Consider the following 17,650-nt stretch of genomic DNA (forward strand, 5'->3'; position numbering starts at 1 on the left):
AAGAGTCAGTGCGAGTGAAGCACTGTAATGTCTGAAACTACACTCACTGTTAATTAGAATAATATTTGAATCAGATGATGCTGGCCACATAATTCGTGCTGCTGTGACTTGCAAGAGACCCCGTTAAATTATTTCTAGGTTATAGTATTGTATAAATATTGTCCCACTGATAAAAACAGTTCAAATAGTTCTGTCTCCTTGGATAACAGTGAAGTGGAAGTAAATATTGTTAAATTTATGAAATAAAATTAAATAGGATTTCTTGGGAAGGTAAGTCTGGCCAGTTATACAGCAACATGAGTCAGACGAGTCTGAAGATCTGAGCTGAATTTGGTGAAACATTAAAGTTCTAGTCTGTGTCAATTACTCTCATAATAAAGAATAATAATAATGTTACCCGTATTTTTCGGTATTAGTTGCATCAGTCCAAAAATACGTCATGACGAGGAAAAAAACATATATAAGTCGCATTTATTCAGAACCAAGAGAAAACATTACGGTCTACAGCCGCGAGAGGCTACAGGAGCACTGAGCAGCATAGAGCTAATTTTACTATTTTTATTTCAGAAATGTAACAATATTAATTTTTACAATTATTTATTAATGTCACACACACATACCTAGTGCCTTATGACTTAAAAGATGAGAGTGGTAAATGTTACAGACATGGAACTGTTCAGTCTATTATTGATTTTTATTTCCACTTCTCTTTTTTCCAAAGAGACAGAACTATTTGCACTGTATTTATCAGTGGGACAATATTCATACAATACTACAACCTAGAAATAATTTGCAGGTCTCAGCAGCACGAATTATGTGCCCAGCTACATCTGATTCAAATATTATGCTAATTAACAGTGAGCTTATTCTGCCTGAAAGAATGAAAAGACCGAGCTGAAGCTGGAGCGATTCGACCAATCAGATGAAAGCAGCGTTTCAGCCCCGCCCACAAGTGCGAATGTAATATTGAAGCCATAAACCGAAATGATCAAAACGTACACGGACCAACGGTCTTGTCCATGTTCTCTCACTTGAATCCTCTTCTTGAGATTTGAGTCTGACCTTCTGCAAGCGCCGCCTTGTTCACGCAGTGATTGACGTGTTGGGAGGGGGCGGAGACGTGATCGGCTCAGAATGCATTTTCAATGTGCACATTGAATTTTGCTACATTCATTGCGGGACACTGAATGAAAATGCAATCGTAAGTGTCTTGACTGTGAGTGTTAATGCATTTAAGAAAAATAGCATTTAAATGATAATTTTGCCACAGTTTTTGCTTGAACATGTTATACATATCTAATCATTTCTGTAATACATTTTCATTTTAATTTTGCAACTTATAAAGCGTTAAAATTAGTTTTCATTTTACATATTAAAACTGGTGTATGAAATGGCAAATGAAAATTATGTAATTTAATTTTCATTTTGCACCAAACATTGCACAAATGTATTGGAAAATGAAAATGTAAATACAGAAATACATTGCCATTTTACATATTGCATTGTCATTTTTCATATTACATTGCAAATTGAATATCGCTACCCATGTGCTTCCATATTTACTTTCTTAAGAATGGATTTTGATTGCATCGCTCCTGGTTTATTTTCAGTGGCACAGATGAATGAATGGCTCATTATGCAGCTCATTATGCAGGCCTTTGTCTTCTCAGGTGGAAATCACAATGATATTCATGATAGTTGACGCCTACTCGCATATGACTTTTACCAACAAAAAGTGTCTTAGAAAATGTAAATCAATATATTGTTTTCTGTAAGTGAGTAAACAAGATGATTTTCACATCATTTAGAAAGAAAAATTCTAGGCTACAAGCTCCAGTTCTCAAAAATCCCGGGAACCAATGTTCTCTATGTGTTTTTTTGCCTTTTTCAAGTGTTTTAACATTTTTAGTTTTTCACTAACCACACATAATATTTTTTTTCTCAAAAACACAATCATGTACATACATGCATTTTACATATTATTATAGCCCAGTTTGTGCTGTTTACAGTGAGATTAGACTTTACCCATTCAGATATTGATAAGAAACTGAAAAAAGCACAAATGTCAGGGCATTACAAAACTTCTCCAGGCCCCAAAAATACCCTTAGACTCCAGAGGGTTAAAGACAAAAGTGTTGTTTTCAAAACCTGTCAGCTCAACCAACCACCGCTCAAACCACATTTCTGCTGGTGTACCTGAAGTAGACTGCACTGGTCTGGGATCAGATGTCTTTTTAATGCAGATGTGGCCTTTAAAGCATCACAGCCACACATCCTTGAGGCCAAAGAGGCTCTTGCCGTATGTTGCGCTGCTGTTCTCTTACCGTGGCTGTAGCTGACGCCGGGGCTGAGGGAGGGGCTTGTGAGCAGGTCTTTACTGGGTGTGTGAAGCCCCGCCTCCTTCCCACGCTGGCTCATCCTTCCCGGGGTCAGAAGCGCAGCATCATCACCAGGCATTAAGGCAGCTGTGTAAAAAATAACAAGAACAGAGGATGCATTCATAAAACAACTGATGCTGAATAACATTTTGTTTTTCAAACCCAATGTTTATTGTGTTGCACTTTATCTATTTGCATATGTATATTTCGATTACAAAATGTATCTTTAAAAGCCGTTTCTCAAAATGAGTTTTAATCTGCACTTCAGCAGCACGTACATACATCAAACTTAACATAAATTTGGATAAAATGAAACAAGAATTATTTTCTGGAATTTTATGCATTTAGCAAATGTTTAATTAGATAATGCATCCTTTGCTTATTGCACATAACATTTCAGAAAAAGTGTAATACACACCAAAAATTTTATGATCTATAAATATAGCCAATAAACTGGGAATGGTGATATTTCACCTCCACTTTTTAGCCTATTCATCTGCTGTATCTTACCTTAGATTTAAAGCCAAATATGGATGTGGTTTAGACTGGGTTTGTACATTTTTTCTATTGATTTCAGAACATAAAAAACTAAATGGATTTACTTTTTCGCTGAAGAGCTTCCACCAAACTTTAATTGATGCACACTTCACTTTTCTTTTCTTTTCACTTTTTATATTTTTGTAAAGTGCTCCCTCTAGTGGTCAACACACAAAATAAGAACAGATAAAATCTAATGGTGTTGTTTTTAAAACAGATTAAAAGTGAGTGTTTAACATGACTACTTAAAATCTAACCTCATCAGCATCGCACAAACCATCCAGCATTGCAACAGTATTACATAAATCACTATTGATTGTGTGCGTGCATGTCTGCAGCTGAAAAAATTAAATGCATATGAAACTCTGCACAATGACGCAGCATAAAACATGTTGGGTGAAATAACAAGCTTCTAGTGAATATATGCATGTGTCACCGTGTGCTTGTGTTGCTATATGTGTATAACAGCATGTAAACACACACTCACACACAGGTTGGCTGCTCAATGTGATGCAAAAGAAAATAAAAGAAACGACAGAGATGAATCACTTTATGCTAATCATTCATAAGAGATGCTTGTTTAAGATGCAATATGAATATTTCATCCTCATCACTTAGGCTGTGAAGAAACATATAATGTGATCAAATGTATACTGATGAATTATACACAATTATGTATAATAAATCACATATAAATGTATAGATTTCATGTTTTGTTTTTTTAGATTTTGTTTAATATCCAAACTTGCTGCCACATATAAACATTATAAAAATGTATATTGACAAAATTACATAAAATACAGTTATTTATATAAATGTATTTACAAATATATCATATTTTATTTCCAATAATGCTGCCATAAACATTATAAAAATGAACACTGATTAAAGTTATATATGCCTATATAAATTGTATATAAATTTACTTTTAAAAAAATAATACATTTCATTTCCAATCAATTTTATTTAAAAAAAAATATTTTATTATAAAAAAATTATTTCCAAATGATAACTGGACACAAATTGCTGAATTAAAATATGTATTGTAGCAAGTTGATGTGACAATAACAAACAATTACGTTTAAACAGAATGAAAAATGTATTGCTGAATTCTGTTCCACGTGCTATTAAAATAGCTGTATATAGAATATAATGTTAAGTATCCTGTTTCTGAACATAGTGCCTTTAACTTTGACACACAGGAGCACAGATAACACACACACACACACACACACACACACACACACACAGGTGAATGTCAGCATCTTACCTGGGGTGACAGGGTTTTCTCTGCTCTCTGCATGATGCTGAACACACACACACACACACGTCACAGACAGACACACACAGGAAGGGTCCGCCAGGCAATGTTGGTTTTGGTGTTGGTTGAATTTTGTGCGTTGGGACACGTTGGCAGCAGACAGACAGATGGCATGAAAAAAAGACAAAAAAGACAAACAGGGAAAAAAGAAAAGCAGCATTAGTTAAAAATGACAAACATACTGAAACATAAAACACTGGCAACAGAATCCAGCTGAACAGAGCAAGAAAGACTAAGCAGAACAAATCCAGGGAGGGTTAGACGAGCCGAGCCAAACACACACACACACACACACACACACACACACACACAGTCCGGACAATGTGGATTAGCAAAGATTATAGTGAACAGAGATCAAAGTCACTACAATACAAAAAACTCTGGGTTTCTGATTGGTCGGGACATCTGTCAATCAAACAACAAATACACAAGTAATTGACACCCACACTGAGTCCTGTTTAAACAAATGAAGCCGGTTTGAGGTCATGTAGGATATTGTTTGATTAATAAAGCTTTTCGAGCCTCTATGGACGGCTGTAATGGAATTAAACCTAAAGAAATGTGTGTGACCTGTTTATACGATGTTGAATAATCAATGCCAGTTCCCCTAAACATTATTAGAGGTGTTTGTAAAGCACTATACTTGGGGTTAGTGATTTGAACAACCCTTTAATGGCATCTCAAACCGTGTGGATTGCTATTCATTTGTTTGTTTAATCAAAAAGAACACATTGTGATTGAAACTAGTCTAATCATGTCTGTCAGAACGCATGATAAACCAGCGTAATCTGTTAAAATGTTTTAGTTCTGTACAAATATAATTTAATAAGTCAGAGAGGATTGAAAAGCTCATGGATTTGTGATGTTTGACCACTTATGACAATGTCAAAGCTGTTTTCACCATTACTGAGATTAAGTACAAAAAAAACAAAAACAAAACTTTGCACTGGATTGTGGGTAGTGCTGTTATTGTTAACCAAAACTAAAATGAAAGCTGGGATAAGATATAAATCTAGATAAAAACAGCAACTAAGCTAAAGTACCAAAATAATTAAAACTAGTAACTACTACTAAACACTAGGGATGGGTACCGAAACCCGCTATTAAACCGGTCCCGGGGCTAAATTATGAAAGACCGTAGTATCAGTAAGATCTGACGGTATCGGTTCTACTTTCGGTACTGGAGGAAAAAAAAAAATTACTATGTTTTTTTGCTTAATAATGTTATCGTGCACATTTTATCTCACTAAACATTTCTAATGTGCGATTATATTAAGACGTTTGTCTGTGAGATCTGCGAGATCTCTCATGCGCGCTGCGGAGGCTTTCTGTCAGTCACACACACACACACACAACAAGAACGAGCGCGGTGTACGCACACACATCAATTAAAACATCTCAACTTTTCAGAATGCCGTAAGCGCACCGCAGGACATGTAGCTTCCTCACCTTTTCCGTAACAATGTTGAAAGCTCAGCCAAGATGAAGGAACAGCTGATAGCTGTATGTAGATTTTTTTATTAATTTAGTAGCAGAGCTACTGCAAGCAGTTTTTAGTGCTGCAAATCCATTCATCCATTGCTGAAATTTCCGCATCTTCATGGAGAGAGCACGACATGGTTGCTTCGCAATGGCAGACTCATCAGAAGCGCAAGTGCCCGGAGGATTTGGGAAAAAATTAGAAAGCGGCACACCTAGCGTTTTCCATGCGTTTTAGACACGATATGTGAACGGCCCCTTACAGTACGAAAACTCTTGCTTAATACAAAGAGTGACGATGGCGGAGACAGCAAAACGTTCCAAAGTGTGGTAATACTTCACTAGAGTTGATGCAGACAACGCTGGTTGTCATAAGTGCAACAAATTTTTGCATGTAAGGGCGGAAACACAAGCAAGTTTTCAACTGCCTAACACAACACAAAGTAACACAACACAAAGTACCGATAAGAATACCGTTAAAGTACCGGACCGTTAAGCAGTATCGGTAAGAGTAGAAATACCGTTAAAACCTTAACGATACCCATCCCTACTAAACACACATAATAAAAGTCATAAAACTACTAAAATTCAAATGAAACTCAAAATATAAAATAAAAGTTAGAAAATAAAGCTATGTAGATATATAGAAAAATACAAAAAATTACAAAAGCATAAAAACTTTAAACTAAACCTCTAATAAAGACTTGAAACTAAAAATCTTATTAAACTTTAAATTCAAATGAAAACTGAAAATATAAAAGAAAAGCTAATTAAAAATATTACATATTATAGTAGAGTATATATAATTCAGAAATAACACAGACTGTCGGATACACTATATAATGTCTATAATGCATATTTTAGCAAATGCAGTGGCTCATCTGGTTATTTATTGCAAGTGGAAAATGTGAATGCTTTAATATACAACACACATGCTACAAGATACATAGTATAGTTTTTAAGGAAGAGCTGTTTCTATCAAGGATAATGTGCATCTGTTTAATAATCCTTCAACATCTCCACGTCTGCTCTGTCTCCTCCTCCAGCAAGAAGCTTTCAGCATCCTAGTTGATGTGACCACCCATGTTTGTCTATTCGGTTTCCTATCAGCCTCCCAAAAAGAGGGTGATAAAACTATGAAACAAAACAACCTCCTGCTGAAGGCCTCGAAAGCTCACTGTATTGATCATCTGAGCCATTTAACCAAACCATAACTATGGCTCATCTAACTCTATCTCTAACTGTAAAATTGACAATTTATAATATTTAAAATGTTGCACTTAGTAACATGATATAGAGAGAGGTCATTTCTGAATCATGAAATGCATGATTCAATGCCTGCCTTCATTTATTTAATCAGTGAGCAAAAGCGTCTGATAATACGAGGGTTATAGAGATGGGCAAGTATTATTCAGCTGGTAATGTGGTGTCGGCACCCATGAGGCGGTTCATTACCAGCTAGAATGACTACAAATATGACTGGAGTCATTAATTTTTTTGTTCTTTGAAAGAAATTCATACTTTTACTCAGCAAGGACACATTAAACTGACGGAAAAGGACAGTGAAGTGATTTATAATGTTATATAACATTTCAATTTCAAATAAATGCTTCTTTTGAACATTCTATTTCATCCAAAAATCCTGAAAAGAAAAATCAGTAATGTATGCAGCACATCTGTTTTTAACATTAATAATAATCAGAAATGTTTCTTGAGCAGAAACGTTATACTGATTTCTGAAGAATCATGTGACACTGAAGACTGGAGTAATGATGCTGAAAATACATCTGAGCATCACAAATATAAAATCCATTTTACTATATATTCAAATTGAAAACAACTATTTTAAGTCATAATAATATTTCACAATTTATAAGGTGTTTTTATGAAATAAATCCAGCCTTGGTGAGCATAAGGCACTTCTTTCAAAACATTCACCGGCCTCAAACTTCTCAATGATAGTGTATGTGGTCAGGCTTCAAAATAAAACAAAACGGACATTTTCTAGGTCTCTCCAGGACAGATTTAGTTCTCCTGCGGTGCTGGTCTGATGCAAAATTATGGTGATGACACACGGTTCTGTCTGGAAGAACAAATCAATGGAATTGCTAATCAGAAGCCACACACAGAGTCTATTAATTCACTAAATGTGCAGAGAAAACCAACATAATTCTGCTGAATGATTTTTAATGTGGTCAAACAGAGCTGAAAACGTAATCAAATTAGCCTAAATATAAAATAAATGGACATGCAAGAGAATTTCAATGATCTTCCAAACAGCATCAGTACATCGATGCAATCAATCCCATGGTGCCTTGCATTAGCATGGTTTCTGCTGAGCTTCTTCAATCTTTGACTCCTTCAGTCAAAGTCAATATACGCACACAGTGGGCATAATGAACGACAAAAACAGATGAATGAATTCTGCAACCTTGTATATTATGCAATTGAAGATGCATGTGACTTACTAATGAACAATATATTTTTTTCACCGATTACTGATTAAATGGTCACAAAGTGCTGTTGAGACTCGGCTCAGTGGTTTTGTTTAATGTTTAGCTGCCAATATTTTGTGAAACATTGATTTACAGTCCCGTAAACGCCAGTTTAAGCATCTCCTGGCGCGTGAAACAAAGACGACAGCTGATGTTTTAAACCCTCAAGATTCGGGTGTTTTCCAGCAAACCCACAGGGGAGATTAATGCAAAACACTCAAGAGTATTCGACGTCCGCTCGTGCACAAACACAGCCGATGGATCGGTACTTGAAAGCACAGCGTTTCTGGCGAATCAGCAATGTCATGACTTTAACACCAAGCCACAAAACAATCCGGGAAATTCACACAAGCATCTACAGCTAGAGCTGAAACTTTATAAAACACCTAGAAAGAGCCGTCCTGCTCATCCGGAGGCGGTACAGTCAGTCCTGAGGGCACAATTAAAGAAAATTAAAGCTTTTAGGAATGTGCAAGACTCGGTTTGCAGTCGTTCAGGCAAACTACTGACTAGTTGGTTTCGAAATATGTGGTTTTTGCACAACACTGAGTGAGTCTGGGTCTTACGGTTTTTGGTTTTCAGAAAGCTATGGATAACTGGGCTGTGTGTAATAGATATTACAGATGCAAATAATAGCTTTTTTTGTAACAAAAATGCTAAAAGAGCAAGGCAAAAAGAGCTGGAGTGATGGGAGAAAGAAAACCAAAGGTTAGAAGAAGGTACAGCTGGTGTATAGAGTATCAATCCATCACTGGGATGCTCTCAGAAGCGTCTCATTGGCTGGTAATGGGCAGTTCTGGTCCTGGGGTGGATCCTTTTACCTCCGCGGTGATCCCGCTGATCTCCATTCAACCTTAATATATCGCCGGTCCATTTCAGAGAGTGTAGCAGACCACTTTTTAACACTAAGTCTCCTTGAAATTGTGTTCTGTTTGAGAGAACATTGCAGAGGCGATGGGAAGGTAATGTCACCGAACCTCTTGCCATCTACTTCAGGAGTGTGAAAATATCAATGAAGTCTGGGAAGGCGAATGGTGTCTGTCAGCTGGTGGGTGAAGAGTCAGCAAACACTTGCTAATGACAGACGTTTAACATCACACGCAGCTGATGAGGAAGAGGTGGAGCTGACAAAAGCAGAAGAGGGATGGAGGAAAGGTGAAGTTTTACTGGCAAAGACAAGGAGCTATGAAAACAAACAGATGGAAATAAACAAATCCAGTTTTGCATTTGCATTAGCCAATGACGTGAGAGTGAGAGCAGGCTAAAAAGAGCTCTCACATGCTTATGATATAGTGAGTCCTCAAATATTCACAAATATGACACTTCAAACTCTCAAACAGGTAAATATAAAATATTATAAAAAATGTCTACACTATATAAAAATATATTGAATTCTCAAATGTAAAAAAAGTGGAAAAGTAGAAAAGTTAACTAAAAAAAAAAAAAAAAATATATATATATATATATATATATATATATATATATATATAATTCTCAAAGATCTAAATAAAATATTACAATAGTACAATATTACAAATATTACATTTTTAAATATGCAAAAAAATGAATTCTAAAATATATTTGGAAAAAAAATCCTCAAACAGGTAAAACTCATTTAATTATTATTTTTTTTTAAATATGATTTTTTTTTAAAAAGATAATATACACAGAAATATAAAGAAAATGTACATAAAATATATAAAAACAACTTGAATTCTCAAATAAAACACAAATTTTAAATATATAATTCTCAAACATAAAAAAATAAGTGATTTAATATTAAATTTCGTAATTAAAATGTAATTTGATTTAATGTGATGTAATCACATTAAAATGTGATTTTAATAAAAAAATCATCAAATATATAAAAAAACGAAATTCTCAAATAAATAGAAACATATATATATAATTATTGCTACTATTACTATTATTATAAGTATATAATTTGCAAGATACTGAGTTCCCAAATCTAAAAAGATGCACTGGATTAAAAAAAAAAACAATAAAGGATGCCAAAATATATAACAATAAATATATAACAAAATATATTCAAATATCTGATATATAAAACATTGCTATTTAATTCTCAAATAACTAGTTTTAAAAAAAGGAGAACTGATTAAATGTAATGCGGAGGGAAAATTTAAATACATATCTTCAGCACAACACTATTTTTATCACACATATTTCAGAGGCATGATGTCATCAGGGCAAACCACACTGTTGTTTCTTCAGAACATGCACTAATCTAGTTTTCTGTTGCTGTATTTACACACAGGCCGTGAGACTGTCAAAATTGCATGAGATGGGACTTTCAAAAGTGAAGATGTACTGACAAACACACAACCTGACAGAGCCCTGCTTTCTGAACAGACTATCCCAGATGAACCACCGGCAAATTAGCCAACAGCTGTCTCGTGTAAAGCAGTCACAACACACACACACACACACACACACACACACACACACACACACACACACACACACACACACACACACACACACACACACACACACACACACACACACACACAGAGTGTCCCTATGCAAATGCAGTTACTATAGTAAAACTCCAGCGTCTAAAGTTGCAACATCACTGCAGCCCACAGCTGATCAGAGTTCAGTAACTATTTAAATCACATGACACAGGCCAATAAAATCACACGAGATCCCATGAGACACTCATATATCACCAGATTGACACTGAATGCCATCTACACCCAGCCATCATTCATTCATCTGTCTGGATTTATCGTGAGTAACAGAGAAACAGAGCGCTAGCCTACCGTTAGAGAGCCAAAGCGTCTGCAGAGATCACACAAATCTCTCATTCTCACAGACTGCTCCTCCCTGTTTCTCTTCCCTGTCTGTTGATCATTAGATGATCGTCTGTTTGCTCAGGGTTTCTCACAGCTGGTCAGTCAGTGAACTGGACACACAGCACACTATATACTGCACTTCAACACACCGACACACACACACACACTTTACTTAGATACACAAATCAGGTCTGTTAGACTGTGATCTGTCCCGTCACTTACGGTTTGGCTCAACTGCTCAGATACTTCTCAAATGAGGAAACTGTGCTATATATATATATATATATATATATATATATATATAAACACACACACACACACACACACACACACACACACACATATATATGAAAAAAAAAATAGACTTGATTTGGATTTTCAGCCAATCTTCTTTGACCTAAAATATTTACCCTCTGTGATTTCAAATCAGCATTTAAAATTAGGGCTGCAACTAACGATTATTTTGATAATCGATTAATCTGTCGATTATTTTTACGATTAATCGATTAATCGGTTTATGTACTTATATTTTAGTTTTTCCCATTTTTCCCCCAAAGTAAATTATTAATAAAGGGTCTTTATCATTCAGCATAGATTTTTAAGAGATTTTAATAATTTTGCATTGTCATATCCCCATCACAAATATACCTGGAGTTGTTTTATTATCTGTTAGTGATCCCTTGTCAAACTCTTCTGCAATCAAAACACTGACCCATACTCTATCAAATTTCACAAGGAGATTTAAAATAATGTTTTCACCATGGCAGTCCATAGAGCTCCTAAAGTAGCTTAACATCCCGAACAAAGCTTAAGGAATCTTTCAGAACATATTTTCACGAAGAATAAGGATAAAACAGAATAAAATTGCAGTGCATTGTATTTTATTATTTACTGGGGAAACAGCTTTATAGCTTATGCTGTGAAATTGTAAACAATCCTTCAAAAAAAGTGCCAATGGCATGAAACCTGAATGGAACTCACAATTTAAAGTAAAATCCATCAGAAGGTTGTCCAGAAAAAACGGACACACAAAAAACCTGCTGTGTGAAAAAGAGCAGTGAATACTAAGAAAAAAAACATTTACCTCTCTCATTCAGTCATAATTAGGCTGCACGACTGAATTATGAACTGGTAAACGACAAACTGATCACAGAACATGTTTGTAAAGCTTTAAATGTTAACTGTTAAAAAGCAATGTTATCAGCTTTTACAACTAAACATTTGCAAACAACATTGTACTGGAGAATCTGCACAAATAAAAGGCTTAGGGGCCGTTCACATATCGTGCCTGAAACGCTAGGCGCACCCATAGACTGTGCGCACCGCTTTCTCCTCCTTTCCAAAGCGCTCGTGCAGAAGTGCCCCTGAGGCGTCTGCCTTTGCTAAGCAACCATGACGTGCTCTCTCCTTGAAGACGCGGAAATTTCAGCAAAGGATAAATGGATTTGCAGCTCTAAAAGTCGCTTGCAGTAGCTCTGCTACTAAATTTATTTCAAAATGGGAATCCATATACAGCTATGATCAGCTGTTCCTTCATCTTGGCTGAGCTTTTAACGTTGTTACGGGAAAGGATGAAGCTGATTATTTAGTTCTTGTCACATGACCCGCGGTACGCTTGCTGCATTCTGAAAAGTTGAAATGTTTTTAACTCGATGCGGTGTGCACGCGCCTGGAAAAACGGGTGCGTCGCGACCGCGTCGCTTCCACTATGGGCGCGCATACTGCGCGCCTACATTGGAAATAACGAACATGAGCGCGCAAAAGACGCGATATGTGAACGGTCCCTTAAACAGTTCAGTAGTGCAGAGTTTACAGGTTAATCTTCTTTTTTGAAGGCTCAAAATAAAGTACTCCCACATCCTGCTGAATGCTGCAGAGACGCCGTTCGGGAAGCACGTGACATAAAACGAGGCCAGCTATTGGCTATTCGCTACTTCTCCTGTTGTACTGGCTGAGTAAATCCTCCGGTGGCTCATTACTGCCACACTTTGGTCACCGCAGATCTGAAATATGCACGAAATAAGCCGGTTACGGCAAATAAATTATTTAGCAACGAATCGATGACTAAATTAGTTGACAACTATTTTAATAATCGATTTTATTAGATTAAATCGATTCGTTGTTTCAGCTCTATTTAAAATATTTAAAAACTTTCACATTTTCACAGTTCTCTGATGTCAGGTGGTTATATGACAAGCAGGTAAACTAATAAACATTTCAGCTCTTTAGGAAGTGTTATTATCAGTTTAGCTATTAGCTTTTCATCTCAAAATGTCATTAAAGCAAAAATTTAAGTTAATTAAAAATGACAGTATAATGACATTTGTTGCAAAATTGCGTTTCACATCCATTTAAATGTCAACAAGAATGTTGCATTTTATGACAATTAATTACTTGAGTCTTGAGTCAGTCTTGAGTTATTTTTACCAAAAGCCAAAAAAAACATTGTATGGGTCAAAATGACAGATTTTTCTTTTATGCCAAAAATCCTTAGGATATTAAGTAAAGATCATGTTTCATGAAGATATTTTGTACATTTTCTACCGTAAATATATCAAAACTTCATTTTTGATTAGTCATATGCATTGCTAAGAACTTCATTTGGATAACTTTAAAGGTGATTTTCTAATTATTTAGATTTTTTTGCACCCTCAGATTCCAGATTTTCAAATAGTTGTATCTCGGTCAAATATTGTTCGATCCTAATAAACCATACAGCAATGGAAAGATTATTTATTCAGCTTTCGTGTGTTGTATAAATCTCAATTTAGAAAAATTTACACTTGGCTTTGTGGTCCGGGGTCACATTTTAGATTTTCTTCTCTAAATGCAGTTGCAGTATTAAAAAATATATACTTTTAAATTGATCAGTGAATAAATTTCATCGAATGTCAACAAACAATAAAAAGTAAGGCTGAACGATTTGGGAAAATAATCTAATTGCGATTTTTTTCCCCAATATTGCGATTGCGATTTAATATGCGATTTGTTTTGTAAAGATTTTTTTATCCTCTTTTTTCCCCAACAAAACGTAATGAATTATTTAAATATGACCAACACAATATTAGATGCATTTAGTGTGAAATGTTCTTTCCCATAGGCTGGGCCTATTTGTTATAATTAAATTAAAACATGTATGACTTGAAATAAATGACATTTTTATTGAACTGCTCGTTGCAGAAACATCTATGGCTTTGCCACTGTGCATTTCAATAATTTAAACAAAGGTATGCGCACTTTGTAAACACTGTGTGCAAAATTTACAGTCTGAAGAAAAAAATAATTAAAAATAATAATTATCTTACTGCTCCAAAGTCAGTAACATTTCACACAACTGCAACAGCATTTGCTTTGAAAATATTTAGTAAAATCAAAATAAATAAAGTTATAAATAAAAAAATGGAGAAATGCACTTTTAAATTAGACAAAAACTATTTGAATATTATAATTTGGAATAGATCAACCTCACTTATCAAGTACACAACAATAACACACCACACAGACTAAAGTTCACTACGAGTATGGCACTGCCAGCTATAATGATCCAACAGTTTTGTTCTCAGTGGCTCACAGGTTTTTTGCTAAGAAAACCAGAATATTGACTTTTGCTGGCTTCAAGGATGAGCGAGTGCAAGTCACAATATTCCCTCCTGTGCTAAAAAGACGCTCTGAGGGAGCGCTTGTGGCAGGTACACAAAGATACTTGCGGGCCATGATGCACAACTGTGGGTAGCTGATCTTGTGCACCCTCCACCAAGCCAAGGGATCATCTTCTCCATCAATGGTAGGAGTCATCAGGTAATTGTTTAACTCTGCCTCTGCGACATCTTCAACAGGCAAAGAAGGAGAGGCTGCACTGGTCTTGAAAAAACTGCCAAGAGACCTCTTCGCCTTTTCCCCCAAGGGCTGTGCACTTTGAGGCATCTGAACAGTTTCAGTACGAGACCTCTTCTCCTATTAGATAAAAACAACAGCCATTAGTTTTCCAGTTAGATTTTACAGAAAAATTGTGTTTTTGTGAAATACATAATTATCATTTACCCGATGATATGTACGCTGTGCTAAGTCTACCATCTCTGTCTTCAGTCGGGTCTTGATAGCAGGGATGTTGTCAGTACTGATGTACTGTATTTTGAACCTAGGGTCCAGGAAACAGGCAACATCCAAAAGCTCCTGGATGTTTGGGTCTCCATATTTATTATTGAGGTATGCTAGGACTTTGGTTTTTATTGATTTAGTCAGGTCAGTGTCCTCAGCATCTTCAGCCAGGACTGATGTGGCAAAAAGGTGAAGAACTGGCTTGAGGTAGGAGATGCTCACATACTCCTCTCCAGAAAGAGCATCAGTAAATTCCAGTAGAGGATGCAGTGCCTTGTGAATCGACTCCAACACATCAATATCTTGCCAGGTTGGGATGAGGGAGCGTGCATATCGATCTCCAGACAATACCTGAGAAATGGCTTTGGCCTGTTCAAGCACTCTAGCAATCATCATTTCTTTAGATCCCCATCTTGTTGGGCACTCCGTTATGAGGTTGTGCTCAGGGAGTTTGAGCTCCCTCTGTGCCTCCATCAGTGCTGCCTTCTTCTTCCAACTGTGGGAAAAGTGTCCCACCAGCTTCCTGCACAGTGCTGTTGCCCTTGACACTCTGTCATCTTTGAGTGCATTTTCTGAAAGAAATAGAAAGTAGTGTATTACACACAATTAAATTTGAGTTTTGTGATTCAAGGCTATCACTATTACACACTCACATTCTCTGTCATTCTAAAATGCACACATCCACACCCCTGTCCTCTCTCTCTCTCTCTCTCTCTCTCTCACACACACACACACACACACACACACACACACACTTTTTGTGTTTATTTAGAACATGTAAAAAAACAAAAACAAACAAAAAAACAAAAATGCAGGTGGCCATTCCACAACAGACATAAAATCAAAACATAATATTTCAATTTACATATTAGAAAAGGAGTGGGAGGAAATATTAATTTAATGAATCCCCAACTACACATAATTTATATATTTGTATCCAGCTTATTACTAATCGACGCATCTCTCTCTTTTGCGCGCACGCACACACACACACACACACACACACACACACGCGCGACATAACTTACCAATGGCAAGATGTAATCTGTGCCCAAAACACTGGAGCCTCGTCCATTCATTAAGCCGCGCAGCCAGAACCATATTTGACGCGTTGTCCGTCGTGATGCAGACGTGATTCTCCTCGTGGAGATCCCAGCTGGCAAGCCCTTCTCTCAGGCCGGCTGCAATATTTTCCCCTGTGTGGTCGTCTGGGAAGTAGGTAGTTTGTAGGCAGCGAGCTCTGAGGTTGAAATCTTCATCAATAAAATGGACTGTAAGACTCTGGTAAGGCTCAGCTGTGCGGCTTGACCACATATCTGTAGTGCTAGCAAAAAACTCCACCGTTTTAACCTCCGCGGCGACTTTCTCTTTACACTTTTTGTACAGCTCCGGTATGGCAGTCTGACTGAAGTATGTACGGGAGGGTATATTGTACCGTTTATCAAGCGTATATGTCAATGCCACGAATCCAGGCTTGGTCATCGTGCTGAGAGGCATCATATCTTTGGCTATGAACTCGGTTATTGCCCGAGTGATTTCCCCGTGCCGTTTTGAATTACGTTCATACGGAGTGACACTTTCGAACATTTCGGTCAGTGATCCCTGTCTTGAGGTATTTGGCCTGTCTGGCGCACTGGTGCTCGGTATTTTGGTCATACAACTGTCATACATTGATTTGTGGTATTTTTTTAAGTGCTGAAACAAGTTTGTAGTGTTACCCCGTGAAGTCGCAACGGGAGCACGGCATGCTCTGCATAACACCTGAAGCTGTGCAGCATCTTCTTTTTTGAAACCAAAATAGTTCCACACCACCGACGTGCTGTTCCTCTTTGAGATTAAAGTCGCAGCTGTGTCAGTTACTGACTGTTCCGTCGAGGCAGAGGCCATTGCGCTACAGGTTAAAGATGAACTGACAGGATGAAAAGTTGTTGCAGCCGAGTTCTCCGCTCTTTCGCTCGCGTCACGTGCCCACCTCAAATCGCGCACGTAGCGATTAGAAAATCGCATTTTCTCATATCGCGATATTATCGCAAATGCAATTAATCGTTCAGCCTTAATAAAAAGTGATTTTTATGATTTCATTTGTAGTTTGTTAATTTTTTTTTTAATTAATTATAATTATTAGCTTTATTTAAAGAGGCATTATTATTATTTATTATAATAGCTTTAGAATAGTTTTCAACATTGATAATAATCAGAAATGTATTGAGAAATGATTTCTGAAGGATCATGTGACAATTAAGGCTGGAGTAAATTCAGCTTTGATCACAGCAACAAACACAACTTTTACCATACATTCACATAGAAAAAAGCTATTTTGATATGCAATAATACTTAATAATATTCCTGTTTTTACAGTATTTTTAATTAAATGAGTACAGCCTTGGTGAACAGCAAACTTTTGAAGGGACGAGCATGAATCATATGACAACTACAACTGACGTGACACACAAAGCTAACCTATAACAGCTTACTTACAATATAAAAAATAAATAAATACAAGTTCTCACTGAGACTGCACTC

At 36.4% G+C, this 17,650-nt stretch overlaps 2 protein-coding genes across 5 annotated transcripts in view; both read right to left on the reverse strand.

Moving 5' to 3' along the window:
* LOC132098647 (oxysterol-binding protein-related protein 8-like) overlaps positions 1-17,650 on the reverse strand; it is a 67,361-nt gene that overhangs the window by 29,557 nt on the left and 20,154 nt on the right. For 2 of the 4 annotated variants that reach the window (XM_059504730.1, XM_059504729.1), the window contains exons 3-4: positions 4,186-4,222; positions 2,325-2,465 (exon numbers count right to left, since the gene is read on the reverse strand). In XM_059504730.1, coding sequence (XP_059360713.1) covers positions 2,325-2,465; positions 4,186-4,222 — 178 coding nt within the window. The remainder of the gene's footprint in view (positions 1-2,324; positions 2,466-4,185; positions 4,223-17,650) is intronic. The other 2 variants (XM_059504733.1, XM_059504732.1) reach the window with 2 other exon arrangements.
* LOC132098305 (E3 SUMO-protein ligase ZBED1-like) lies at positions 13,930-17,132 on the reverse strand. The gene is made up of 3 exons (XM_059504448.1): positions 16,156-17,132; positions 15,071-15,699; positions 13,930-14,983 (listed from the first exon to the last, which is right to left on the reverse strand). The coding sequence occupies exons 1-3, from the start codon at positions 17,012-17,014 to the stop codon at positions 14,597-14,599; spliced, it is 1,875 nt and encodes a 624-aa protein (XP_059360431.1). The 5' UTR covers positions 17,015-17,132; the 3' UTR covers positions 13,930-14,596.

The sequence above is a fragment of the Carassius carassius genome, chromosome 22, assembly GCF_963082965.1.
Source record: "Carassius carassius chromosome 22, fCarCar2.1, whole genome shotgun sequence".
In the NCBI taxonomy this organism is placed as follows: Eukaryota; Metazoa; Chordata; class Actinopteri; order Cypriniformes; family Cyprinidae; genus Carassius; species Carassius carassius.

Coding starts and splice junctions, on each gene's coding strand:
- LOC132098305 (XM_059504448.1), bottom strand. CDS start 17,014: ATGGCCTCTGCCTCGACGGAACAGTCAGTAACTGACACAGCTGCGACT. Junction 15,700..16,155: donor CAGATTACATCTTGCCATTG/GTAAGTTATGTC, acceptor TATTTCTTTCAG/AAAATGCACTCAAAGATGAC. Junction 14,984..15,070: donor CACAGCGTACATATCATCGG/GTAAATGATAAT, acceptor TTTATCTAATAG/GAGAAGAGGTCTCGTACTGA.